The sequence below is a fragment of the Muntiacus reevesi genome, chromosome 4 (assembly GCF_963930625.1).
Source record: "Muntiacus reevesi chromosome 4, mMunRee1.1, whole genome shotgun sequence".
NCBI lineage: Eukaryota > Metazoa > Chordata > Mammalia > Artiodactyla > Cervidae > Muntiacus > Muntiacus reevesi.
In genome coordinates this window covers 41,169,200-41,196,858 of record NC_089252.1, presented here as the reverse complement: position 1 = coordinate 41,196,858, position 27,659 = coordinate 41,169,200, and the positions used below count along the sequence as shown (strand labels likewise).

The window sequence follows — 27,659 nt, the reverse complement described above, 5'->3', positions numbered from 1 at the left end:
TGCTATTTGGGAACCATCCATTTGGGCTGCCAGAACCAAAATCCCATAGACAGGGTAGCCCAAATGTTTATTTCTCACAGTTCTAGAGGCTGAGAAGTTCAAGATCAAATGCCAGCAGATGTAGTGTCTGATGAGAACCAGCATCCTGGTGCATAGTTGTGTGTCTTTTGTCTTCTTGCCGCCCCCACCCCCTCATGTGAAGAAAGAGAGCAGCAGAACCTGCTGGGGGTTCGTCTAATGAGGCTTCACCACCATGATGAGTCATCTCCCAAAGGCCCCACCTCTATCTCAACATACAGATGTGGGGGGAAGCAGATGCCTATGCAGTCCACAGCAGGGCCACATGCACTCCGATGAGAACCTCTAGAAGCTTCTTCAGCTCATGACACATGGGGAGTTGGCAGTTAACACCCTAACCTCCTCACCCTTCAGTCTGGATAACTTAGCAGTAGTTCTGGACTTCCTCTCAGAGTTCTCCAGTGGGACCAAGCCTGGTTGCCTACAGTGGTGGCGGGCTGTCAACAAACCTTTCACTGCTTCCTTCCTTGCTTCCTGTTCCTGCCTCCCTTCCAGTGTCCTTCACCAGGGTTCCTGGCATCACCCACTGTGGAACATACTTGCACTCAAATCTCCCTCCCAGGGCTTGCTTCTGGGAAAATCGAATGGAGTAAGAGTCATTCCTTTCTACCCAATAATTCCAATTCTGTGTATTTACCCAATGGAAATATGCCTTAAAAAAGAGGGAGGAATTGAATCCAAAAAGGATATTGCAGCGTTTTCATACGATGGGAAAATTTGAAACAATCTAAATGTCCAACAAAGATCCATTTAGTCACATTTATTTTTCATCTACCGTGTACCAGGTACCATCCTGAACTTGGGATTCCCAAATAGAACGTCCCACAATTGGATGGGACAAGAGACAAGGCAGGAAAATGATGAAACCTGAACTAAGGCAGTGGCAGTGGGGACAGACTGGAGTGCAGAGAGGTTCGTTCCTTAAGGAAGAAGCAACAGAAGCAGGTGAATTGTTAGACACAGAAGAGAAAGGATGGGGAGACAGTGAGGGTGATGGGAAGCATGGTGGTGGGACAATTACTGCTTAGGAGACAATTAGGAGGTATTTTTATGACCACTGAAATTTGAGAAGAAGGAGCAAAGTCTACAAAGTCTATGTCTACCTTAGTCCAGGTTTCCGGCTTCAGGGAATGGGAGACAGGAGACAGAATGTAGGTAGAAAACCAGGTCTCAACACTAAGGTCTTTTCATTTATTTACTTATTTTTAGCTGTGCTGGGTCTTTGTTGCTATGCAGGCTTTTCTCTAGTTGTGGTGCAAGCGCTTCTCCTTATGCTGGCTTCTCTCGTGGAGCATGGGCTCTAGGCGCACGGCCTCAGTAGTTGCAGCACCTGGGCTAATAGGGAACTCTAGAGCACAAGATCAAGGGTTCTGTCGCACAGGTTTAGTTGTTCTGGCACCACGTGGGATCTTCCTGGATTAGGGATCAAACCCATGTCTTCTGCATTGGCAGGCAGATTCTTTACCACTGAGCCACCAGGGAAGCCCAAAAATAAGGTCTTGAATCCAGATTTGATTGAGTTTGAAAAGCTTTACCAGATGGTTTTTGTTTAATTGATAAGTTGTGTCTGACTTTCGTGACCCTTTGGACTGTAGCCGGACAGGCTCCTCTGTCCAAGTAATTTTCCAGGCAAAAATATTGGAGTGGGTTGCTTTTTTCCTTCTCCAGAGGATCTTCTGACCCAGGGATTGAACTCGCGTCTTCTGCACTGCAGGTGGGTTATTTACCACTGAGCCACCAGGTTGCTTTAAAATTATTTAACATCTGTAGACCCTCAAGTCACTTCACTATACAAGTCAGGCTCCTGGACTCCTGTCTACAAGAAGTTTCATTCAAAAGAAATGAAAATCCAACTGCATAAGCTTTGAAAAATACTTTACATCTTTCTTATCAGTTTTCTTCAAGTTTTCTTGCAGGAGTTTTCACAGGATAGACCCCAGAAACATTCCCTGAAATCCTTTGTAGACATTGCTCCTTCTTCTCAAATTTGGGTGGTCATAAAAATGCTTCCTAATTGTCTCCTAAGCAGTAATTGTCCAACCACCGTGCTTCCCTCTCTGCTCACTTCCTCCTCTGCACTCTGCATACCCCATGTGTCTCACCACTGAAGATGCCATTAGAACCAGCAGCCAGTGGAGGCCACGCTGAGCCTCTCTAGGGAGGCTGAGGGTCCAGGGCTGTCTCCTGGACAGGCTGTCCAGGGTCCAGGCTGTCTCCTCCATGGAATGAGGTAGATGGAACCATGTAGGGAATGTAGCTCATCTCTGTTCATTTTGTTGCTCACCGTCGATGCAGATGCTGCTGGTGTGAGAACTGCTTGCTGCCTTAGAGTCCTAGCTGCACACAGCAAATGAGGGCAAACCCACAGAGGGCAAGCACTGCACCCCCAGCCAGTGTTTGCCAGAGTTCCTGAGGGACCGTGTGTATCTGGTGACAAGAACTGCTGCTGTGAGGTCAAGATTTGATGAGCTGTTTGACCCTAAAAGCCATGGGGAATCCCAGGAGATATTATGCCTTTAATTTAGTCAATTTGAAGGATGGAACTTCGGAAACTAGGACACTTACATTGCGGGGCATTTCTGGAGGCAGAGTGTATGTATTCCTCAGTTATATTCTGTAAGGGTTTATTGGCTGCTTAATGTTCTGTGTTACAGTTTCTTCCTGGTCCAACAGCTTGCTGGTTTTCTCTAACCAGTGTTTTCATTATCTTACTTGTGTAAGGACACTTTAAAATATCCAAGTATTTTAGACCTCTCGGGTAGTTTTTTACCACTGAGCCACCAGGTTGCTTCAGCATTGTTTAACATCTGTGGACCCTCAAGTCACTTCACCATACAAGTCAGGCTCCTGGACTCCTGAAAAGCCCCTGGAGGAGAGCATGGTAACCCACTCCAGCATTCTAGCCTGGAGAATCTCCATGAACAGAGGAGCCTGGAGGGCTTACAGTCCATGGGGTCGCAAAGACAGGACTGAGTGGCTAAATGTCAACGTCAAGGATGCTTTAAAATAATGAAGTATTGGGGAGGAGCCAAGATGGCGGAGGAGTAGGACGGGGAGACCACTTTCTCTCCTACAAATTCATCAAAAGAATAACTGAACGCAGAGCAAACTTCACAAAACAACTTCTGATCGCTAGCTGAGGTCATCAGGCGCCCAGAAAAGCAACCCATAATCTTCGAAAGGAGGTAGGACAAAATGTAAAAGATAAAAAGAGACAAAAGAAAAAAAAAAAAAGAGAGAGACAAAAGAGCTAAGGACGGAGATCCGTCCCGGGAAGGGAGTCTTAATAGAGGAAGTTTTCAAACACCAGGAAACCCTCGCACTGGCGGGTCTGGCGGAAGTGTTTGAATCTCGGAGGGCAACCTGACTGGGAGGGGAACAATAAATAAAACTCACAGATTACGTGCCTAAAAGCAACTCCCAGCAGAAAAGTACCCCAGACACCCGCATCCGCCACCAGCAAGTGGGGGTGGAACGGAGAGGAGCGGGCGGCATTGCTTAGGGTAAGGACCGGGCCTGAGTGCCCTGAGGACAATCGGAGGGAGCTTTTGTGAGTTACCAACTTAAACTGTGGGACAGCAAAAGAGAGAGAAAATTAACCGGCCCGAACACACTGCCGTCCGTTCCCAGAACAAAGGGACAGAGCAAGTCCAGAGAAGAGCTCGCAGGCTTCGGACAGGCCCAGCCCGCTGGAGGCTGGAGGCAGGGGGGAGGGGAAAGGGGTAGGCTCAACCCCAAGGACCGCATCCCCTACCGCACTGCAAACAGGCCTCCAGTTTCTAATCAAAGACCTCCTGAGATTCTGAATGGTTGACATCAGCCGGGAGGGTCGTGGCGAGAGACACAGGGCGCAGGCACCCGACTGGCGCAGGCGGGGACTGGCGCTGGGGACGCAGAGGGCAGAAGGCGCAAGCACCCGACTGGCGCGGGCAAAAACTGAGACTGGGATGACGGAGGGGAGAAGGCGCGCCGCACCCGGGGAGAGTGCGCCCGTCAAGCTCCTGGCTGCCTGAGCCGCTCTGACGGGGAAACCTTGACAAGCCAATCGGCTAACCCCACCCACTGGGTAAAACCTCCACAATAAAAAGGAACCACAGACCTCCAGAATACAGAAAGCCCACTCCAGACATAGCAATCTAAACAAGATGAAAAGGCAGAGAAATACCCAACAGGTAAAGGAACATGAAAAAGGCCCACCAAGTCAAACAAAAGAGGAGGAGATAGGGAATCTACCTGAAAAAGAATTTAGAATAATGATAATAAAAATGATCCAAAATCTTGAAAACAAAATGGAATTACAGATAAATAGCCTGGAGACAAAGATTGAAAAGATGCAAGAAATGTTTAATAAAGACCTAGAAGAAATAAAAAAGAGTCAATTAAAAATGAATAATGCAATAAATGAGATCAAAAACACTCTGGAGGGAACCAAGAGTAGAATAATGGAGACAGAAGATAGGATAAGTGAGGTAGAAGATAAAATGGTGGAAATAAATGAAGCAGAGAGGAAAAAAGAAAAAAGAATCAAAAGAAATGAGGACAACCTCAGGGACCTCTGGGACAATGTGAAACGCCCCAACATTTGACTCATAGGAGTCCCAGAAGAAGAAGACAAAAAGAAAGGCCATGAGAAAATACTTGAGGAGATAATAGCTGAAAACTTCCCTAAAATGGGGAAGGAAATAGCCACCCAAGTCCAAGAAACCCAGAGAGTCCCAAACAGGATGAACCCAAGGTGAAACACCCCAAGACACATATTAATCAAATTAACAAAGATCAAACACAAAGAACAAATATTAAAAGCAGCAAGGGAGAAATAGCAAATAACACACAAAAGGATCCCCATAAGGATAACAGCTGATCTATCAATAGAAACCCTCCAGGCCGGAAGGGAATGGCAGGACATACTTAAAGTAATGAAAGAGAATAATCTACAACCTAGATTACTGTACCCAGCAAGGATCTCATTCAGATAGGAAGGAGAATTCAAAAGCTTTACAGACAAGCAAAAGCTGAGAGAATTCAGCACCACCAAACCAGCTCTTCAACAAATGCTAAAGGATCTTCGCTAGACAGGAAATGCAGAAAGGTTGTATAAACGTGAACCCAAAACAACAAAGTAAATGGCAACGGGACCACACCTATCAATAATTACCTTAAGTGTAAATGGGTTGAATGCCCCAACCAAAAGACAAAGATTGGCTGAATGGATAAAAAAATAAGACCCCTATATATGCTGTCTACAAGAGACCCACCTCAAAACAAGAGACACATACAGACTAAAAGTGAAGGGCTGGAAAAAAATATTTCACGCAAAGGGAAACCAAAAGAAAGCAGGAGTCGCAATACTCATATCAGATAAAATAGACTTTCAAATAAAGGATGTGAAAAGAGACAAAGAAGGACACTACATAATGATCAAAGGATCAATCCAAGAAGAAGATATAACAATTATAAATATATATGCACCCAACATAGGAGCACCTCAATATATACGCAAACGCTAATGAGTATGAAAGAGGAAATTAATAGTAACACAATAACAGTGGGAAACCTTAATACCCCACTCACAGCTATGGATAGGTCAACTAAACAGAAAATTAACAAGGAAACACAAACCTTAAATAACACAATGGACCAGCTAGACCTAATTGATATCTATAGGACATTTCACCCCAAAACAATCAACTTCACCTTTTTCTCAAGTGCACACGGAACCTTCTCCAGAATAGATCACATCCTGGGCCATAAATCTGGTCTTGGAAAATTCAAAAAAATTGAAATCATTCCAGTCATCTTTTCTGACCACAATGCAGTAAGATTAGATCTCAATTACAGGAAAAAAACTGTTAAAAATTCAAACATATGGAGGCTAAATAACACGCTTCTGAATAACCAACAAATCATAGAAGAAATCAAAAAAGAAATCAAAATATGCATAGAAATGAATGAAAATGAAAACACAACAACCCAAAACCTATGGGACACTGTAAAAGCAGTGCTAAGGGGAAGGTTCATAGCATTACAGGCTTACATCAAGAAACAAGAAAAAAGCCAAATAAATAACCTAACTCTACACCTAAAGCAATTAGAGAAGGAAGAAATGAAGAACCCCAGGGTTAGCAGAAGGAAAGAAATCTTAAAAATTAGGGCAGAAATAAATGCAAAAGAAACTAAAGAGACCATATCAAAAATCAACAAAGCTAAAAGCTGGTTTTTTGAAAAAATAAACAAAATTGACAAACCATTAGCAAGACTCATTAAGAAACAAAGAGAGAAGAACCAAATTAACAAAATTAGAAATGAAAATGGAGAGATCACAACAGACAACACTGAAATACAAAGGATGATAAGAGACCACTACCAGCAGCTCTACGCCAATAAAATGGACAACTTGGATGAAACGGACAAATTCTTAGAAAAGTATAACTTTCCAAAACTGAACCAGGAAGAAATAGAAGATCTTAACAGACCCATCACAAGCAAGGAAATTGAAACTGTAATCAGAAATCTTCCAGCAAACAAAAGCCCAGGACCAGATGGCTTCACAGCTGAATTCTACCAATAATTTAGAGAAGAGCTAACACCTATCTTACTCAAACTTCCAGAAAATTGAAGAAGAAGGTAAACTTCCAAACTCATTCTATGAGGCCACCATCACCCTAATTCCAAAACCAGACAAAGATGCCACAAAAAAAGAAAACTACAGGCCAATATCACTGATGAACATAGATGCAAAAATCCTTAACAAAATTCTAGAAAACAGAATCCAACAACATATTAAAAAAACATACACCATGACCAAGTGGGCTTTATCCCAGGAATGCAAGGATTCTTTAATATCTGCAAATCAATCAATGTAATACACCACATTAACAAATTGAAAGAGAAAAACCATATGATTATCTCAATGGATGCAGAGAAAGCCTTTGACAAAATCCAAAACTCATTTATGATTAAAACTCTCCAGAAAGCAGGAATAGAAGGAACATACCTCAACATAATAAAAGTTATATATGACAAACCCACAGCAAGCATCACCCTCAATGGTGAAAAATTAAAAGCATTTCCCCTGAAATCAGGAACAAGACAAGGGTGCCCACTCTCACCACTACTATTCAACATAGTGTTGGAAGTTTTGGCCACAGCAATCAGGGCAGAAAAAGAAGTAAAAGGAATCCAGATAGGAAAAGAAGAAGTGAAACTCTCGCTGTTTGCAGATGACATGATCCTCTACATAGAAAACCCTAAAGACTCTACCAGAAAATCACTAGAGCTAATCAATGAATATAGTAAAGTTGCAGGATATAAAATTAACACACAGAAATCCCTTGCATTCTTATACACTAACAATGAAAAAACAGAAAGAGAAATTAAGGAAACAATATCATTCACCATTGCAACAAAAAGAATAAAATACTTAGGAGTATATCTACCTAAAGAAACAAAAGACCTATACATAGAAAACTATAAAACACTGATGAAAGAAATCAAAGAGGACACAAACAGATGGAGAAACATACCATGTTCATGGATTGGAAGAATCAATATTGTCAAAATGGCTATTCTACCCAAAGCAATCTATAGATTCAATGCAATCCCTATCAAGCTACCAACGGTATTTTTCACAGAACTAGAACAAATAACTTCACAATTTGTATGGAAATACAAAAAACCTCGAATAGCCAAAGTAATCTTGAGAAAGAAGAATGGAACTGGAGGAATCAACCTGCCTGACTTCAGACTCTACTACAAAGCCACAGTCATCAAGACAGTATGGTACTGGCACAAAGACAGAAATATAGATCAATGGAACAGAATAGAAAGCCCAGAGATAAATCCACGAACCTATGGACACCTTATCTTCAACAAAGGAGGCAAGGATATACAATGGAAAAAAGACAACCTCTTTAACAAGTGGTGCTGGGAAAACTGGTCAACCACTTGTAAAAGAATGAAACTAGAACACTTTCTAACACCATACACAAAAATAAACTCAAAATGGATTAAAGATCTAAATGTAAGACAAGAAACTATAAAACTCCTAGAGGAGAACATAGGCAAAACACTCTCCGACATGAATCACAGCAGGGTCCTCTATGACCCACCTCCCAGAATATTGGAAATAAAAGCACAAATAAACAAATGGGACCTAATGAAACTTAAAAGCTTTTGCACAACAAAGGAAACTATAAGTAAGGTGAAAAGACAGCCCTCAGATTGGGAGAAAATAATAGCAAATGAAGCAACAGACAAAGGATTAATCTCAAAAATATACAAGCAACTCCTGAAGCTCAATTCCAGAAAAATGAATGACCCAATCAGAAAATGGGCCAAAGAACTAAACAGACATTTCTCCAAAGAAGACATACAAATGGCTAACAAACACATGAAAAGATGCTCAACATCACTCATTATCAGAGAAATGCAAATCAAAACCACAATGAGGTACCATTACATGCCAGTCAGGATGGCTGCTATCCAAAAGTCTACCAGCAATAAATGCTGGAGAGGGTGTGGAGAAAAGGGAACCCTCTTACACTGTTGGTGGGAATGCAAACTAGTACAGTCACTATGGAAAACAGTGTGGAGATTCCTTAAAAAACTGGAAATAGAGCTGCCATATGACCCAGCAATACCACTTCTGGGCATACTCACTGAGGAAACCAGATCTGAAAGAGACACGTGCACCCCAATGTTCATTGCAGCACTGTTTATAATAGCCAGGACATGGAAGCAACCTAGATGCCCATCAGCAGATGAATGGATAAGGAAGCTGTGGTACATATACACCATGGAATATTACTCAGCCGTTAAAAAGAATTCATTTGAATCCGTTCTAATGAGATGGATGAAACTGGAGCCCATTATACAGAGTGAAGTAACCCAGAAAGATAAAGAACATTACAGCATACTAACACATACATATGGAATTTAGAAAGATGGTAATGATAACCCTATATGCAAAACACAAAAAGAGACACAGATGTACAGAACAGACTTTTGGACTCTGTGGGAGAAGGCGAGGGTGGGATGTTTCGAAAGAACAGCATGTATATTATCTATAGTGAAACAGATCACCAGCTCAGGTGGGATGCATGAGACAAGTGCTCGGGCCTGGTGCACTGGGAAGACCCAGAGGAATCGGGTGGAGAGGGAGGTGGGAAGGGGGATCAGGATGGGGAATACATGTAACTCCATGGCTGATTCATGTCAATGTATGACAAAACCCACTGAAATGTTGTGAAGTAATTAGCCTCCAACTAATAAAAATTAAAAAATAAATAAATAAAATAATGAAGTATTTCAAACCTCTCAGGTAGTTCTGTTCCACAGAATTTCGATGGTTTGTGTGCTCTGCAATCCTTTAGCCACTAACCTGTGTGGCTACTGAGATTTGAAATGTGACTAATTCAACTGAGAAACTGAATTCTCAATTTCTGTTAGAGAAAAAATGTATGTCTGTCACTTGTAGAAGATGATAGGGTAAAAGGAAGACTTTATTCTAGCTCTGTGTGGGGTGACTACTGTGACAGGTATAGGGGCCTTGTAGTGGGGCCCTCAATGGGTCTTGTAGTGGGCGAGGGATGGGGTTCAACTCCAAATTCTGAATAGGAACTGGGAATTTACAGTCAAGCGACGTGTCAGTAGATGGAAAATTACTAAGAGGTGTTAAAAAAACAAAATTCAACTGAGTAAAATTTAAAGATTTTATTGGCTTTATTAAATGATTCATGTATTGGGCAGATGCACAGAAGCTCCAAGGTGCTACCCAAAATAAACGACTTACAGACAGAAGGGAGCTGGAAGAAGGGAGTTATTCCAGGCAGAGAAGCAACTGGTTACAAGGTCGAGGGAAGTCTATCTAGCAGATCACCTGCCTAGTGGTGATTAGTGAATCTTGATTTACTCCTTTAAATTCCATTTCTGGGAGAGCTAAAACTATCATCAAATCTAGATTGGTGACATGGGACTTTCCATCAACTTCCTTTTGGGCCTGTAGTCCTGTTTTTAACAGAGGCAGCACAGGGGGTTCTGGGTGAGTCGATCTAATAGGATTCTAGGTAAAGGCAGGGCAGGGAGATCAGATGTCACTCGGCGGATGCAAAGATGAGGAACCTGACTAACAAGAATGATCAGATACTGAGAATTGGGGCTTCTGGCTAACTGACTCAACAGGATTCTAGCAAAAATTTGCCAATGCAGAGCGAAACAGGGCAGTCCAAAACTCAAGACCTAGCTGAAAAAGAGCTCAGAGACTCTTGAGTAGAGTTTATTTAAAAAGAGAATCTTTGCTATTTCAATTAATTTTAATTAAAGTTTAAATTTCAGTGTTGGACAGCACAGCTAAATTTTTCTAACACATCATATTTCTACTGAAGATGATAAGCTATTCTAAGAACACAAGTTTCCCTATAATGAATTATCTTACTGTAAAGGGAGATGATTTCCATAATCAGCATGTTTGTTTGTTATCAGATGATTTGTTCTTTTCACAGGTAACAAAAATCTGTATAGTCAAAGCTATGGTTTCCAGTAGTCATGTACTGATGTGAGCGATGAAGAACTGATACCTTCGAACTGTGGTGCTTGAGAAGACTCTTGAGAGTCCCCTGGACTGCAAGATCAAACAAGTCAATCCTAAAGGAAATCAACCCTGAATATTCGTTGGAAGGGCTGATCCTGAAGCTCCAATACTTTGGCCACCTGATGAGAAGAGCCAACTCATTGAAAAAGACCCTGACACTGGGAGAGACTGAAGCAAGCCAGAAGAGGACAGAGGATGAGATGGTTGGATGGCATCACTGACTCGATGGACTGAGTTTTAACAAACTCTGGGATATGGGGAAGAACAGGGAAGCCTGGTGTTCTGCAGTCCATGGGTCGCAAGGAGCCGGAGACGACTGAGCGACTGAACAACAAAGGTAACACTAACTTTTAAGCTGTATAACGTTTACTTAGCAAGCTGTCGTCTCCAGTCTCCAGGACGTTGTCTCTGCTAGTGCAACAGCGGTTTATTTGGCACAAAACCCGCGGGCGGCCAGGCGCAGGCATCAGTCCCGGTTTACATTATCCTAGAGAAGAAAGTGGGGCACATGCCGCTAAACTGACCTAGATGATGTTCAAAATAAAATTCAAACCCCAGGGCGCTCAACCGGCAACTCTCTCTGAAGCCCAGCCTCCCCGCTCCGCCCGGCCCCGCCCCCGCCCCCTCCACCTGGGCACCGCCTGGACCACGCCTCCCGCGGCGCCCCGCCCCGCGCAGCGCAGACGGCGCGCTGACGTCACGCACCAGGTACTTTCCCCGCGGCCGGGTCGGCGTGGGGGCGGGGCGGGGCAGGCGTGGAGCGCGCATGCGCGGCAGCGGTTGCGCGCTGCCCGGATCGTGCGGGGCCTGAGCCTCTCCGCCGGCGCAGGCTCCCTCGCGACAGCTCGCTCCCGCCGCCATGTCGGCTGCCATCGAACGGGAGTTTGAGGAGTTAGACGCTCAGAATCGCTGGCAGCAGCTGTACCTGGTGAGTGGCAGGCTCGCAGAGCCGCCGCCGTCCCCCTCAGAGGACCGGGCTCGCGCCCGCAGCCACCCGCCGCCTCCCCCGCCTCCCGTTGGGGCGGAAGTGGCGGCGCGCGTGCGCTGCCCGGGGCCTCTGCGCTTCGGCGCTCGGGTAGGGAGGATGGTTGGGGAGGCCGTGGGCGCGCAGGCGCAGTGGGCTCCGAGGGGCGGTGCTGGTGGCGGGTGTGGGCGTGGCCGGGACAGGGCAGGGGGCGGCTGAGGGTCGGGGGTCTTGGGAGGGTCGCGGGACCGTGGCTAGGCGGCCGGCTCGCGGCTGCCTGAGCGCCCTCGGCGCGCCGTCGCCCCCTCAGAGCTTTCCAGAAGGAGCTCGGTGAGTCGGGGGAGGCGCCGAGGGACTGCCGCGACCCCGGGCCGGGCCGGCGGGGTCGGATTTCCGCACGTTGTGAGGCGGCTCTGCAGACGCGGGCGCCTGGCGTGATTTCTGGTCTCCTCGGGGAGACGTGCCCTGGGACGGTCTCCCGACTCAACCACGGACCTTTCCTGTGCGAGTAGAACTTCGCTTTATGTCTTAACATGATCTAGTTGTCCGCTCCCTCCTGCTAATCATTGTATGTTATTCCCAGGATTACAGTGAGTGGTGTGAGGTAAATGCTGTTCTGGCTCTTAAGGTCGTTCTCTGTACAGTCAGACGACAAAAAGGGCTTTCCTGTAAATCTAGTTGCTCCCGGGTTTTTCCCCTTCCCGTTTAATTGGATGACAGTTCTTCTTGTCATTATGTTCGTAATGTAACGTTTTCTTCTTGAGCTCGTTAGCAGGACGTGTAATAAATACCCTGATCCACGTGGGTCATCGTCTCTAGTTACATTTGTTTTAGGAGAGACGACTGTCCCCAGGTTGCAGGCAGTTTATCAGAACCCAGGTTTGAGAAGAGGTGTTGCTTGCTACAGCTTCATTCACCTGGACATTTTGATGAAGCACTTTTGACTTTTTTTGTTTTCATTAGTAAGTACCCTTGAACATTCCATGAGAACTATAATTCATCTCATCAGAAAAATGCATTTATATCCACTAAAAATTGTATTCAATGGCATGGAGTTCAGGAAACTCTGACTTCTGCCTAGGAGTCCTTTAGTGGGTTGGTCAAAGCTCTTCATTTTTGTTTTTTTTTCCTAAGGGAAGGACAAGAGCCTTAGTTAGGTCAGTACAAATCATGCAGGTGGTTTGGAAATGCTGAAGGCCAAGAACAGAATCTTGACAGACAACAGTGTTTAAGGACACAGGTAGAGAAAGGGAAGTTTGCAAAAAGAAAGGCTAGAGAGGAATAGCCTTAGGAGTCGGGGTAAGTCGGTGGTGGGTGTGGAGGGAGCTGATGGTCAGTAGGCATGTGCTGTAGGGGGCACCAACAAGGTCACAATCCAAGAGGCCCATTGCGTTAATGGCTCAAAGATCAACAGGTTCCTTAAAAAGAGCAATTTGAGTGGAAAACAGAAGTCAGATGGGGGACAGAGCTGGAATGGTGCCTAAAACAAAGCATGAATGTATGACTTCCCTACTGTAAAACTCAGTGGTTTCCTTTTGCTCCCTATGTGGACTGGAAAGTCCTGCCGTGACTCCTGAGACCTTGAAACCCCTGCCACAGCTCCTGAGACCACGGGTCTTGCCTCCCCATGTGTCTTTCTTCCCACTTTTCCACTGGTTTCTTCTGCCCCTTGAAATGTGCTGTCTGTCCTCTTGAGGCCTTTGTAGAGACAGTTCTCTTTGCCTGCCTACAACTTTTCTTTCCGTTTCTTCCCACCTTTGCTTACCTACCTCCTTCTCATCCCTGGATTCTCACTTGCTCGAGGAGGGGGGTGGTTTCCTGGCCCTCCCTGGCAGGGTGGGATCCCCTGGATGTACCCATAGCCTCTCCTTTCAAGGCCGGGCATTGGCCTTTCCATTAAGCAAACCACTGTTGTTTGAATAGGAAAAAGTGTTTCAGTGGACTTTCTGTTTTGTAGATCACAGCAGTGGGTATGTTGATGATAATGTTTGAGAAGAGTTGTGCTTTTTTTGGCAATACTAATTTGGCTAGGAAAAGAAAGGCTTTGCTCTTGAGCAAAAAAAAAAAAAAAAAAAAGAACTAAGAGCTAGACTTGCTTTTAGTGTGTGAGGACTTTTACTTTATACCTTATCATTCAAAGTCCTGTAAGAAAAGGGAATATATTATTTTTAGTCTGAAACTCTGGCCCCTTACTCCTTTTTACCCTTTCTGAACAGTTGCTTTTACAACGTAACTTGTGACATGGGAGGTTTCTGGGAGTGAATGACTGGATTGGAGCTCACTCGTAGTTGCATGTGTTAACTGCCTCATCAGGTTTCCTGCAGGCTATGCATCTAGTGGGCACTTAATTTATGTTTGCTGAACACTGACTCCTACCACAGAAGGGTGACTTGATGGTTTACATGATCCGGAAGAAGCGGGGGAGTCTAAAGAGATAGGTTGGAGGTTGAAGAAAGAGAACGGATGAATATTGGAGCCAGAAACCTCAGGAAGCAGAGGCTGATAGGACCAGGAGCACAGTGTGGAGAGCCTTGCTGTGAACAGGTGCAGTTGGCAGAAGTGAGATTGCTGGAAAGGTCTAATTTGGTCTGAGCGACAAGCTAGTAGCATTAATATAGTCTGAGGTTAATTCTGACTTTTTGAGAAATGTTCACGATCCCTTTCTACCTTTCCCTGTTGCTGCTGATTGCCATGTGAATCAGCAGGGGCATTAGAAGGGCAGAGGAAAGGAATGGAATTTTGTGAGCCTTTCAGGGAAGAGAGTAAAACTGTAGGGAAGTGGCAAAAGTTAAGTTATGGAGTAATGTTTCTTGTAAGTGGTAGGTCAGGAAGAATTTGGGTAATTAATCAGAGTTTGTGGAACTCTTAACTGACTGGTCATTTTTCTTCAATAGAAATTCATGGTTCAAATATTGTCAGAGTAAGAGCAGTTTTTATGATTTGTGAGTCAGCTGATTTTTAGAAGTAAAATATCAGATGAACTCTATTCTTCTAGTACTTACCTTGGCAGCTAGTGTGGAGGAAAAGTCACAGCTGTCTTATTCTAAAACTGTTCCCTTGCAATGTCTACTCCATGTTCTGCCAGCCTTAATGTAATACTCAGGGCTTGCTGCCCTATTAAACTCCTTGATTTCCTTGAGAATCACTTGCTTTTTCACACCTTAGGGTCTTTGTCTGGACATACTGGACAAGTTGGACATACTGTCTGCCTACCTTATTTGTCTGGAAAATGTCTTGAAGGCTAGACATCAGTCATTTTGTTTTTGTTTAGTTGCTCAGTTATATCTGACTCTTTGTAATCCTGTGGCTGTAGCCCACCAGGCCCCTCTGTCCATGGGGTTTTCTAGGCAGGAAAAATGGGTTGCCATTTTCTTCTCCAGGGGATCTTCCATCCTAGGGATTGAACCCAGTCCTAGGGATTGAACCCACGCCTGGAGCATTGACAAGCAGGTTCTTTACCACTTTGCCACTGTGGCAAAGCTATTTGCTCCTTCTCTGATTCTGAATGCTCTTTTATTATAGCTCCTTGGGAACTGCCCCATTTTCCTGTGTTTCCCCACCATCTGCCTCTAGCCTAAGGTGTGCCTGATGCTCAGTTAGCATTCACTAAACAAACACACTGCTGTGAGATGTCAGCACCTTGGTTCTTCCAGCCCTGCACTTGCAGCTGAGGTGACCGCGTCCAGCACAAGGTTGTGACTGCTGTGGGGTTACCACATCCACTGGGAACTCATAGCCTGTGCTCCTGAGTCTTACTGCAGCCTGCCCTGCTCTGCCAGCATGACAGCCTCTGTTGCGTCCTCTTATGATCTGCTTTGAGACAGCGGCACTGAAAGAATCATGACATTTTTGATGGCAGGAGAGAGTGGGATGTGCTCTAATAGGGCAGTCCTTATGGGACTGGAAGCCTTGAAAACCACATCTGGAACCCATGGATCAGACTGGAAAGGGATTGCCAAGTGCCCTGAAACTGCAAACTTGTTTGAATGCCCCCAGGGGATGTGGTTTCTAGGGGATTCCAGGGCTTTGGTCAGATTCTTAAATGGAACTCTGTGATTCCTCAGAAGGTCAGAACCACCATTTTAAGGAAAAGCAACCCGGAGAATGATGCCCTGGTGAAGGATATAGAACTGGAAACAGTACTGTTTCGCCTTTGACAGGTTCTGTAGGTTGTGTTCATGGTGCTGAGTTGTGTCTGACTTTTTGACCCCATGGACTGTAGTCCGCCAGGCTCCTCTGTCCATGACATTTCCCAGGCAAGGATACTTGGAGTGGGTTGCCATTTCCTCCTCCGTGGATCTTCCCAGCCCCAGGATCTAACCCATATCTTCTGGGTCTCCTGCATTGGCAAGCAGATTCTTTACACTGAGCCACTGGGAAGATGCCCAGTTCTCTAGGTTACGGATACCTCGAAACTGGAATTCCAGATGGCTGCATTGGCCCTGCCCTTTCTAGCTTGCTCTTGTTCAGGGTATTGACTTTAAACAGAATCTCCTGTAGCCCTTTTTGGTTTCTCCTAGATCATTAGTATCCACAAGAATGTGCTATTCCCTGCTGGAAAACTGTCTCAGTTCTTTCTTTTTTTTAATGTATCTATTGATTTATTTGGCTGCACCGAGTGTTAGTTGTGGCATACGAACAGTTAGTTGTTGCCTGTTGGATCTAGTTCCTGACCAGGGATCGAACCCGGCCCCCTGCAATGGGAGCACAGAGCCTTAGCCACTAAGGCTGAGAAAGTCCTCAGCTCAGCTCTTCGTGTCTCTTCCTGCAGTTCTGATGCCCTGCTTGATTGCTTTGTTTTCTTACCCTGTTCTCTCTCCAGAGAGTAAACCAGAGATAAAATCTAGGAAAGCAGAATTAAAATTTACATAAGTGCTAAATTAAGTTAAATGCTCTTCACTTTCTCAGCATTCCTATGATTTGTTTCCCCTGGAAATTCTTATCTAGATTCTCCACACACTGTTCCCTGTTGGTCGTGCCATTAAAATTTTTATTTCTTACTGGTAAACTGTTAGGGGCAGAGAATATTTAAACCAACTAGTTTATTAGAACCTTTGATAATACCATTACTTTGCATAATAGTAACTAACCATATACTAACTCAGTTTAGCATATAAATTTATAACATAGCAGCTGATAGCCAAGGAACAGATACAATTCAGCCGGCTAGTATTACAGCCTGTTAGTTCTGACTCGGCTGTTCTGAGTGGAATAGTAAGCTTTTCTGTTACATTCTTAGTTGGGATGATGTTCTGCCTTGCTGGGCTGTTGTCTGAAATGAGTACAGTGCTATTTTAAATGTATTGAGTATAGTGCTAGTTTAATGCTTTATTTATGGTGTAGTAAACAGTGAAATCCTTGCTTTTAATGATTGTGGACACATTTAAACACCTTAAGGTAAAACCTGTGAACAAGAGACATGACCACATACATACAGTTCCCCCAGATTTGGTGTATGATTTCAAGGGCATCATAGGCCCTGAGGACCATTGGGATTGCTGACTTCCAGGAAACTTGTGTCTGTGGATTTCTGGCATCTTTTCTGTTTGTTCGTTTTAATATGCTCCTACTCTTTCACACCCAGTACTCTAATAAGCTCATTGTTCTGTCTCTTTGTTTGACTCATGTCACGGTCATTGATAACTTTGTGTCACAGTGCCTGCATTCCTCTAAAGAAAGTCTCATGCTGAATTACTTTGTTTCTTCTTTCACTGTATTCAAACAGTTTTGTATTCTGAAAGCTATCATTTCCTCTTGACAGTCTGCTTAGTCCTGCTTCCAGGAGTTCTTGAAGTGGGCTGGAGTAAGGTTCCTGGACAGTGGTCTGCTCCTCCTAGTCAAGGTCGGGACCTCAGACAGTCCAGGTTCTCCATGACAGCGACAACTGTCTCAACTATTGAAATTACAAAACGTAGGTGATGTGATGTGAGGTTAGTTACTCAGTCGTGTCCATCTCTTTGTGACCCCATGGACTGTACCCTGCCAGGCTTGGGGTTGCCATTTCCTTCTTCAGGGAATCTTCCCCACCCAGGGATCAAAACAGGATCTCCTGCATTGCATTCAAATCATAAGTTTTTATTTTTTGAAATCCCTATTACTAGAATATCAGGGTAAGACAATTGCACAATATTTAACTATTTTAGTACTTGGTACATAACTTTTTTTACATAGTATATGGAAAATGTATCCTTATACTATAGAATATTCTACCTTGAGCTGTTGTGATGGAACAGCAAGTAAGAATTTAGGAAATGGGAAAAGAGATGTTAATTTTATGAGGGAAAAAAACCTTTAAGATAATCCCAAAATGGTTGGTTGTAATTATGGGAGAAATACCAGAATTTCTTCCTTTATACTTAAGGTCCCTAAGGGAATTCTTAATTATATGATGGCTCAGTGTTCTCTTTATTAGTCAAATGTTTTTGCCTGTACTCTGTATGAAGGTCCTGTGGAAGGACACAGTGAAGTGTGAAGCTAAGTATCTCACATCCTTCAAATCCCATACTTAAAGAGTGTTCAGGCTTAGTTATGGTTCTGAGAGTGCCCTTCACTGTCTGGGGAGATCAGATTCCTCATGGTGTATGTCTTGCTGTGTGTCATGCTTTCTGAGAGACCCTCTTTGAGTAAAAGAGTTTACTAAGAATAAAATAGCTTATCTTGCCTGAACCTCCTCCTTTGTATCAGACAGATACTATGTAACTTCATGTGGATTATCTCACAGGTGGTTGGTTGCACGTGAGAAAAACTGAGATTCAGCTTCTCCAGATGTGTGCTGCAGTTAACCCAGCAGGTCCAGATTAGAGCTCCTATTTTAATACCTGAATAAGTAAATGACTTGGTTGGGGTTTCAGGAATATGGCAAGAATGAGAAAAGTACAGAAGGGCATGCAATGCAAGAGCAAGTCACTGCTCCTACCATTCCTGGTTCTTCCTGTGGGTGATCACTGTGCTTCTCCATTCACACCCATCTTTACCTGCCTGCCTGCCTGTCTCCCCTCTCCCTCCCTCTCTCTGTCCAGCCCTGATAAAACAAATGTTGGCAAACTGTTTTACACCTTGCTTTTTCTCTTACATATAGAAAATCATTCCATATAGATGTCATGTGTTCATTTTAACAGTTGAACAGTGTTCATTATTTAAGCACTCATCTGTGCACATGTAGGTTATTTCTAGTTGTTAGCTGTTATGAGCAGTGCTGCAAAGAGCATGTACACGTTCATCAGTAGTGTAGGAAAGTGCCAGGTTTCCTATACCTTTACATGCCTAGTTTTTAATCTTTGTTCATGAGGTGGAAAATAGTCTTACTGTTGTATTTTGCAATTCTTTTATGAATGAAGTTTAACAGTGCTTATTTTTAAAAGTCACTTGTATTTCCTTTCCCTTTTTGGTATGGTAGAGCTCTTTACTTATTAAGGAAGTTAAACCTTTGTCATATATTACAAATATTTTTTCAAATTTTATTCATAATTGTAATATTTATTTGTGATATTTTTCAAAATATCTTTTGCCCTTGTTTATGATAGTTTTTCATGTAGAAAACTTACATATTAATGAAATGAGATTTATCAGCCTTTTCTAAGTTATTGTGCCATAGCTCAGAGAGTCTTTCTCTGTTCTATGATTACAAAAAAACTTTCTCCAATGTTTTTCAACAATTTTATGGTTTTATTTCTTTTACATTTGAATCATTGCTCAACCAGAGCTTGATTTTGGTATGAGGAATGAAGTGGGCACCCTATTGAATTGTTTCTATGGTTAAATGTAAGTAACAATTTGCCATTTTAATGTGTACAATTCAGTGTCATTTATTCCATTTACAGTGTTGTGCAGCCGTCACTCCCATTTGCCAAACCCTTTAAACACCCTGAACAGAAACCTTGTCCCCAGTAAGCAGTAACTCCCTGTTTCCTCCTCCCCCAGTCCCTGGTGACCTCTGCTTTACTTGAGGTAATGAATCTGCCTCTCTACATCCCTCATACACAAGGGCCCATGTAGTACTTTTCTCTTTGTATCTGAATTATTTCACTTAACATGATGTTGTTAAGGTTGAACAATGTCATCTGTAGCACCCTCATTCCTTTTTATGGCTGAATAATTTTTTTGGTATGGATATACCTCAATTTGTTTCTCTGTTAATGGACATTTGGATTGTTTCCACCTTTTGGCTGTTATGAATAATGCTGCTGTGAACATTGGTGTGCAAATATTCATTGGCATCCCTGTTTTGTTTTTTTATTTTTCACTGCCCTGGGTCTTTGTTGTGTGCACAGGCTTTCTCTAGTTGGGTTAAACAGGGACTACTCATTGCAGTGGCTTCTCTTGTTGCGGCTCCTGAGCTCCAGAGCACAGGCTTAGTAGTTGTGGTGCTCTCGGTGTGTGGGACCTTCCCAGAGAAGTACTGGAGTCCTTGTTTTTAATTCTTTTGGTTTGGACCTAGAGGTAGAATGGCTGGATAATATGGTAGTTCTATGTTTAACATGGAAGAGCTGCTAAGCTGTTTTCCACAGTGGCAACAACATTTTACATTCCCACCAGCAATGTTTGAGGATTCTGCTTTCTTCACATCCTCACTAACACTTGTTATTTTCCATTTTAAAAATTATGGTCTTGCCTAGTGGGTTTGTCATTGAGGTTTAGATTTGCATTTTCCTCATGACTAAGGATGTTGGACATCTTTTTCATGTGCTTATTGACTGTTTCTGTATCTTTGGAGAAATGACTATTCAAGTCCTTTGCCCTTTTTTGGTTTGTTTTTAATTAAGACTACTGGAGTGGTTTCAGGTTCAGAGCAGAATTGAGAGGAAGATAGAGATTTCTTATATACCCCCTGGCTCCACACTATTATCAGCGTTCCCCACCAGAGTGGTACATTTGTTACAATCCATGAACCTACACTGACAATAATCATCCAGATCCATAGTTTAACATTAAGGTTCACTCTTGGTGTTGTATATTTAATGTGTTTGGACTAATGTATTATATGACTTCTGTCCATCACTGTGCCATCATGCAGAGTATTTTCAGATATCCTCTGTGCTCCACCTTGTCATCCCTCCAACCCCTGACAACCACTGATCTTTTACTGACTCCATAGTTTTGCCTTTTCCAGGATGTCATATAGTTGGAATTAGACAGCATGTAGCCTTTTCAGGTTGGCTTCTTTCACTTAGAAATATGAATTTAAAGTTCGTCCATGTCTTTTATGGTTTGATAGCTCATTTCTTTTTCACACTGATTAATATTTTGTCATCTGGGTGTATCACAGCTTATTTATCCATTCAACCTTTGAAGGACATACTGGTTGCTTCCAAGTTTTGGCAGTTATGCATAAAACTGATATAAACATCCATGTGCAGGTTTTTATGTGAACATAAGTATTCAGCTCCTTTGGGTAAATACTGAGGAGCCTGATTGCTAAATCATATGTTAAGAGTTTGTGTTTGTGTGGTTTTGTAAGAAAGCACCACACTGTCTTTCAGAATGGCTGTACCATTTTGTATTTCCGCCAGCAGTGAATGAGAGCTCCTGTTGCTCCACACTCTTGTTATCATTTGGTGTTGTTGGTATTTCAGATTTTGTCCATGCTAGTATTTGTCTTTGCCTATTTTTTAATTGTCGTTCTGTTGTTGAATTGTAGGAGTTCTTTATATATTCTGGTTATTAATATCTCATCAGATATATTATATATAAATATTTTTTCCCAATCTGTGAGTTTTTACTCTTTAGATAGTGACATTTTATGCAAGTAAGTCTTCAATTTTGATGACATCCAGTCCATCTATTTTTGCTTTGTTGCCTGTGCTTTTGGTGTCATAATTTAGGATACCATTGTCAAATTCAAGATCATGAAGATTTTCAAACCTTGTGTTTTCTCCTAAGATTTTCTTATGTTTGGCTCTTATAAATAGGTCTTTGATCCATTTTTAGTTAACTTTTGTGTGAGGTGTATTATAAAAGTCCAGCTTCATTCTTTTGCATGTGGTTGTCCAGTTTTCCCAACACTGTTTTTTGAAAAGACTGTCCCTTCTGTGTTGTATGATCATAGCCCATTTATTGAAAATCAGTTGACCACAGATCTGAGGGTTATTTCTGAACTCTTCTATTCCACTCATCTGTGTCTGTCTTTGTGGCATAGCACATGGGGTTGATGACTGTAGCTCTATAAATCTTGTAATCAGGCAAGTGTGATTGCTTCAGCTTTATTGCCCCTTTTCAGTATTGTTTGGCTTTTCTGTGTCCCTTGACTTTTCATATAAATTTTGGGATGAGTTTTTCTATTTCTGTAAAATAGTCATTGGAATTTTGATCGGGATTACATTGAACAAGTAGGGATTTTGATAGGGATTACATTGAAAAATCACTTCTTATAGAGTTTTGTCATCTTAATATTGTCTTCCAGTTGATGAGCATGAGGTAGCTTTCTATTTTGTTTAGGTTGTATTTAATTTCTTTCAGCCATCTTTTATAGTTTTTAGAGTACAGATCTTTCACCATTTTGGTTAAGTTTATTCTTAAGTGTTTTATTCTTTTTGATTCTATTATAAACGGGTATGTTTTCTTAATTTCATTTTTTTGGATTGTTCGTCTCTAGTGTGTAGAAACAGCTGATTTTTGTGTGTTGATTTTGTGTTTTGCAATTTTTCTGAATGTGTATTAGCTCTAACAGTTGTTTTGTGAATTCTTTAGGTTTTGCTACACACAAGATCACATCTTTTGTGAGTAGAGATAATTCAACAACTTTCTTTCCAACTTGGATTGCTTAATATTTTTTTGGCTAGTTCTCAGGTTGAACATCCAGTGCTGTGTAGAATAGAAGTGATAAAGGTAGAAATCCTTGTCTTGTTCCTGATCAATGAATTTTTTTCTGAATAACCATTTTTATTATATTGTGTGTAGAATAATTCATCTTTCCTTGTCCCTGCCCCTCCACTTGCAACACCATCTGCATAATTTGCAGGGTCCCCGTGTGTGTGTTGTGTGAATGAAGCATGAGCAGAGGCCTACATGATCTGATCTCTTGCCACTTGCTCATCCTTAAGTCTTGTGTTTCCCTCTCTCACAACACAGTGTTGTGTTGCTTATGCTTCTTGCAGGACACCAGTCATTCTTCATTCATTCCTTATGTATGTTCACATGTTTGTGACTTTGCACAGCTGTTTTGTCCACTTGGACCCATCTTCCCCTGCTCCTTGACTTGGCTTCGGCCTGCTCATCTTTAGGCCCATAAAGGCACTGTTTTGCCTTCAGGCAAATGTAAATCCTCTTTCTGGGTTTACTTTAAATGTGAACATGCTTTTCTTATGCACTTAATAGACTTGCTCCTTGACGATTTCAGGTCTGAGGTCTGATTTTAAAGAGAAAGTTGTCAGACACAGTTGTGCAAATAGCAGTAAAAATTGACAGCAAGGAAAAAATTGACAGCAAGAAGAGTCAGAAAATGAGAAATGGATATGATTTTCTAGGTCTTTAATCCCATGCAGAAGCTTTTTTTGTTCTTTCTTACTGAAATGACCAAAACACAGTAGTAAGGGGGAAAAAATATTATTATGTGACACTAGAGAAGGGTCCCACCCACATATTTGAGACTTAGGGGATTTTGATAGTAAAGTGTGAGTAAGGGCACCTCCTGTAGAGATGAACAAACACAATGCTAGAGATAACGAAATACTCAGCACTTGAAGAAAATGAAACTGTGTCCTTTAGGACACGGGAAATAATATAAAAAAGAGAGAAAAGTGGAATTCAGATCCGCACTATGACAAGAGCAGATTGTAATAATAAAATAAACTGAGAACAGGAAAGAGTTCTTAAAGTTATAAAATGTGACTAAAAAAATTTAGGACTCCCTAGCAGAATAGATTGTGCAGAATGCCAAGTTAACTTGAAAAACAAAAACTTCACATTTAGGAATTTAGGGAAAAGATTAATAGTAAGAGAGCATTTAAAGCACAGGAGTTTCTCAAATGTCTGATAAGTTCTGAAAGAGAGAACAGAGGAGACAGATGAAGCAGGAACTGAGGAGATAGTGAAGAACATCTCTGAGCCAAAGAAAATCTTGAAACTCAAGGTCAAAGTTTTTACCAGGAATACATTTAAAAAGCATAAAAACTTGGCTCCATCCTGCTGACTTTTCTAAGTATTCAGGGTGAAGAGAAAGCAAGACAAGTTATCTTTAGGGAAGAACAGGTCAGATTTGCATCAGATCCCTGGGAAAAGGAGATGTTGGGCAGTCTTAACATAGTCAGTGCACACATGCAAGTAACCTTGAAATACAGCTGAGGAGCTAAATGAAAGGTTCTCCCAAATAGCTCAGTTCTGTTTATTGATTTGTTAATGCCTTTGTTTATGTTGTATATTACCACTCCAAGAGAGTATGAGTGTATGTGACTGCTGGCAGGAATGCCTGCGTGGGATGTGCCATGATTTGTTCATGGTTCATATTGTTTCCCTGAAGTGGACATTCAGGTTATCGCTAGCCTTTCAGCATCATAAATAACTCCATGAAAGACATTTTGTGCATGAGTTAGATATGTTTTGGATCATTGCCACTGAGAAATAACGAGTGAGTCAATTATTCCAAGCTTTTTTGAGCAAAAATCATATAGAAATCAATAGAATATAAATTTTTGGAGGGTCAGTTCAGTTCAGTCATTCAGTTGTGTCCGACTCTTTGCGACCCCACGAATCGGTTAAATTGTTTAAAACAAAGGTCTTCCCCACTTAAATTACCTCTGATTAAAGGTGGCCTTGGGTGTTAGATGAGCTCAGTGGTTCTCAGCTGGGTACTGGTGGGTGTGTTGGTGGTCACAGATTGGGGAGGGTCTGCTGGTGCTAGATGGCCTGCTGGGCACAGGGGACCCTGCAGCAGAGCCAGCCAGCCCGCTGTCAGCACTCTGAGGTCGGGAGTCCTCAGGTTAACAGGTTTACCATTGACAGAAGTATCCTTGGATGGTACTTAGGGCCACAGTTCATGGTTCTCTCTGCGGTGGGAGGGGGATGTTTCAGCAGGAGGGCATCAGTGGATACTGCGCTGAGTATGGCAGACCTGGGGTATGGTTTAGCGCTTGCCCTCCCCTCCCCATTTTGAGAAACGTCAAGTATTTTATTGTGTACACAAAGTGCTTAAAAATTATTTTTATGTCTTAGTCAGTTCAGTCGCTCAGCTGTGTCCAACTCTTTGCGACCCCATGAACTGGAGCACGCCAAGCCTCCCTGTCCATCACCAACTCCCAGAGTTTACCCAGACTCATGTCCATTGAGTCGGTGATGCCATCTAACCATCTCATTGTCTGTCGTCCCCTTCTCCTGCCTTCAATCTTTCCCAACATCAGAATCTTTTCAGATGAGTTAGCTCTTTGCATCAGGTGTCCAAAATATTGGAGTTTCAGCTTCAACATCAGTCCTTCCAATGAACACCTAGGATTGATCTCCTTTAGGATGGACTGGTTAGATTTCCTTGCGGTCCAAGGGACTCTCAAGAGTCTTCTCTAACACCACAGTTCAAAAGCATCAATTCTTCAGCACTCAGCTTTCTTTATAGTCCAACTCTCACATCCATATATGACTACTGGAAAAACCATAGCCTTGACTATACAGACCTTTGTTGACAAAGTAATGTCTCTGCTTTTTAATATGCTGTCTAGGTTGGTCATAACTTTGCTTCCAAGGAGTAAGCATCTTTTAATTTCATGGCTGCAGTCACCATCTGCAGTGATTTTGGAGCCCAGAAAAATAAAGTCAACCACTGTTTCCACTGTTTCCCCATCTATTTGCCATGAAGTGATGGGACCAGATGCCATGGTCTTAGTTTTCTGAATGTTGAGCTTTAAGCCAACTTTTTCACTCTCCTCTTTCACTTTCATCAAGAGGCTCTTTAGTTCTTGTTCACTTTCTGCCATAAGGGTGGTGTCATCTGCATATCTGAGGTTATTGGTATTTCTTTCTGATATCTGAGGATATTGATATTTATGTCTTAGGTGGTCCTCGAAATCTGTTCTCAGTGTCAGATCTGATTACTGTTAAGATTTGGTTCTGTTGTTTGTATTAGTTATGAGACCTATGCTATAGCTGCTCGGAAAGAAAAGAAAATCAGGCCACAGCTGACTTAACAAATAGGGACTTCCTTTTGGGATAGGAGTCCAGTCCTGTTCCTATGGCTCCGTCATGCCGTCCATGACCCTCTCCTCGTTCTGCCTAGCCTTCCTCAGAATGTGCTGTCACCATAGGGTCACAGGACAGCTCTGCCCTTTGCCACCCTCACATCAGAGCCTGTGCTCAAATGAGCCAGCCCTCTTGCTCACAACTCTCCTGCAAGCCTACCAAGTGATTTCTGCTTATTCCCACTGATTGGCCAGAGCACTGCCCCATGACTGTTCTTAGCTGTCCTGGAGTTTGGGAAATACAAACTTTTAACTAGGCTTGTTGTAAGTCAAAAAACTACATTCAGAAACCTCTAGTAAGAAAGAGTCTATTGGAGCAAGCAGCTAGTATATACCTCAGCAGCCGTTTTCTAAAGTGCTGGAAAGTGAAAGTGAAAGTCGCTCAGTTGTGTCTGACTCTTTGTGACCCCATAGACTGTATAGTCCATGGAATTCTCCAGACCAGAATACTGGAGTGGGTTGCCTTTCCCTTCTCTAGGGGATCTTCCCAACCCAGGGATCGAACCCAGGTCTCCTGCCTTCCAGGCGGATTCTTTACCACCTGAGCCACAGGGGAAGGGGTTCTTCCGAAATGCACTGAAATTAAAAGGTAAAAGAGAACAAATAATAATGATAGCTTTGGAAGTGTGAGAGATTGGACTCTAGAATTCTTTTTTAAAAAATTAATCAAGAAAATGTGTTTGTTATAAATGTATTTCTTAACCCCAAGCATTTGACTGTTTTATGGTGTTCTGTGCATTATGGTGTTCTGTGCATGTACATTTGCAGTCCATGGCGTCACAAAGAGTCGGACACGACTGAGTGACTGAACTGGTGTTTTGTACATTAAGATCACTTCCATACCCCAATATTTGGGACCTCGCCTTCTTCTTCTTTTGTTATATCAGCAGTTTTAGTACAGTATCACAAAAAAAGTTTTTTCAAGAAAAAAATTGGAAACAGCAATGAACAGATGTACTTAATTGTGAAAAATAGTTGTATACACATAACAGAGGTATTGAAGAAGGGCTGGTAGAATGCCCTTTTAAAATTTATTGTATTTTTTAGTTGTATGAGGTTTTTTTTTTAACATATGCTGAATATTAATCTCATATCAGATGTATGATTTGCAGCTATTTTCTCCTAGTCTGTGAGTTGCAGCAACTTTTTGGTGTGATTTTAAAACTACATATTAGCATTAAGACTGATATTATACTAGTATTTATAAGCATCTTAGCTAGTTTATTTTAAAGTATCAGTAATATATAAACTGAAGAATATGTGAACATATGGTTGAAAATTTAAATGGCTCAAAAGGTCTCCAATTAAAAAAATAGTTAAAAGGATGGAGGGTTACCATAGAAGAGAGAGAAGCAGGATAGAGAAAAGCTGTATATGATGAGCTTTATTCTTTTTCCCCCCCAAAAAAACTAGAAACATATTTGTTTGTTTGGCAAAAAGTGGTAACAAATGTTTAATCTCACTGGTGGAACATGGAGTGTCCTGTTATCTATATTTTTTCTGAAGGTGGCTTAGACGATAAAGAATCCGCCTGCAATGCAGGAGATCTGGGTTCGATCCCTGGGTTGGGAAGATCCCCTGGAGAAGGGAACGGCTACCCACTCCAGTATTCTTGCCTGGAGAATCCCATGGACAGAGGCGCCTGGAGGGCTACAGTCCATGGGGTTTTAATGAGTCAGACACAACTGAGCGACTAAGCACAGCACTCCTTACCTGCCGGTTGTTGTTAGAATTTCATATTTTTGTCAACTGTTTTTCTGCATTTGATGCAGAAGAGCTCTTAACAGAAACATGTGTGTTTGGTATTGTTTTAATGTTTTTCTTCTGTATCAGTTACTAACATGGAATATAAATTTACTTGTACCCTGTA

At 42.3% G+C, this 27,659-nt stretch overlaps 1 protein-coding gene and 1 long non-coding RNA gene across 5 annotated transcripts in view; one reads left to right on the top strand and one right to left on the bottom strand.

Moving 5' to 3' along the window:
• Positions 1 to 9,774: 9,774 nt before the first annotated feature.
• LOC136166432 (uncharacterized) lies at positions 9,775 to 11,506 on the bottom strand. The gene is made up of 2 exons (XR_010662903.1): positions 11,372 to 11,506; positions 9,775 to 11,153 (listed from the first exon to the last, which is right to left on the bottom strand). It is a non-coding gene; the product is annotated as an uncharacterized lncRNA (long non-coding RNA).
• PTPN2 (protein tyrosine phosphatase non-receptor type 2) overlaps positions 11,457 to 27,659 on the top strand; it is a 64,390-nt gene continuing 48,187 nt past the window's right edge. For all 4 annotated transcript variants that reach the window (XM_065932616.1, XM_065932615.1, XM_065932614.1 and 1 more), the window contains exon 1: positions 11,457 to 11,594. In XM_065932616.1, coding sequence (XP_065788688.1) covers positions 11,526 to 11,594 — 69 coding nt within the window. In that variant the 5' untranslated portion in view covers positions 11,457 to 11,525. The remainder of the gene's footprint in view (positions 11,595 to 27,659) is intronic.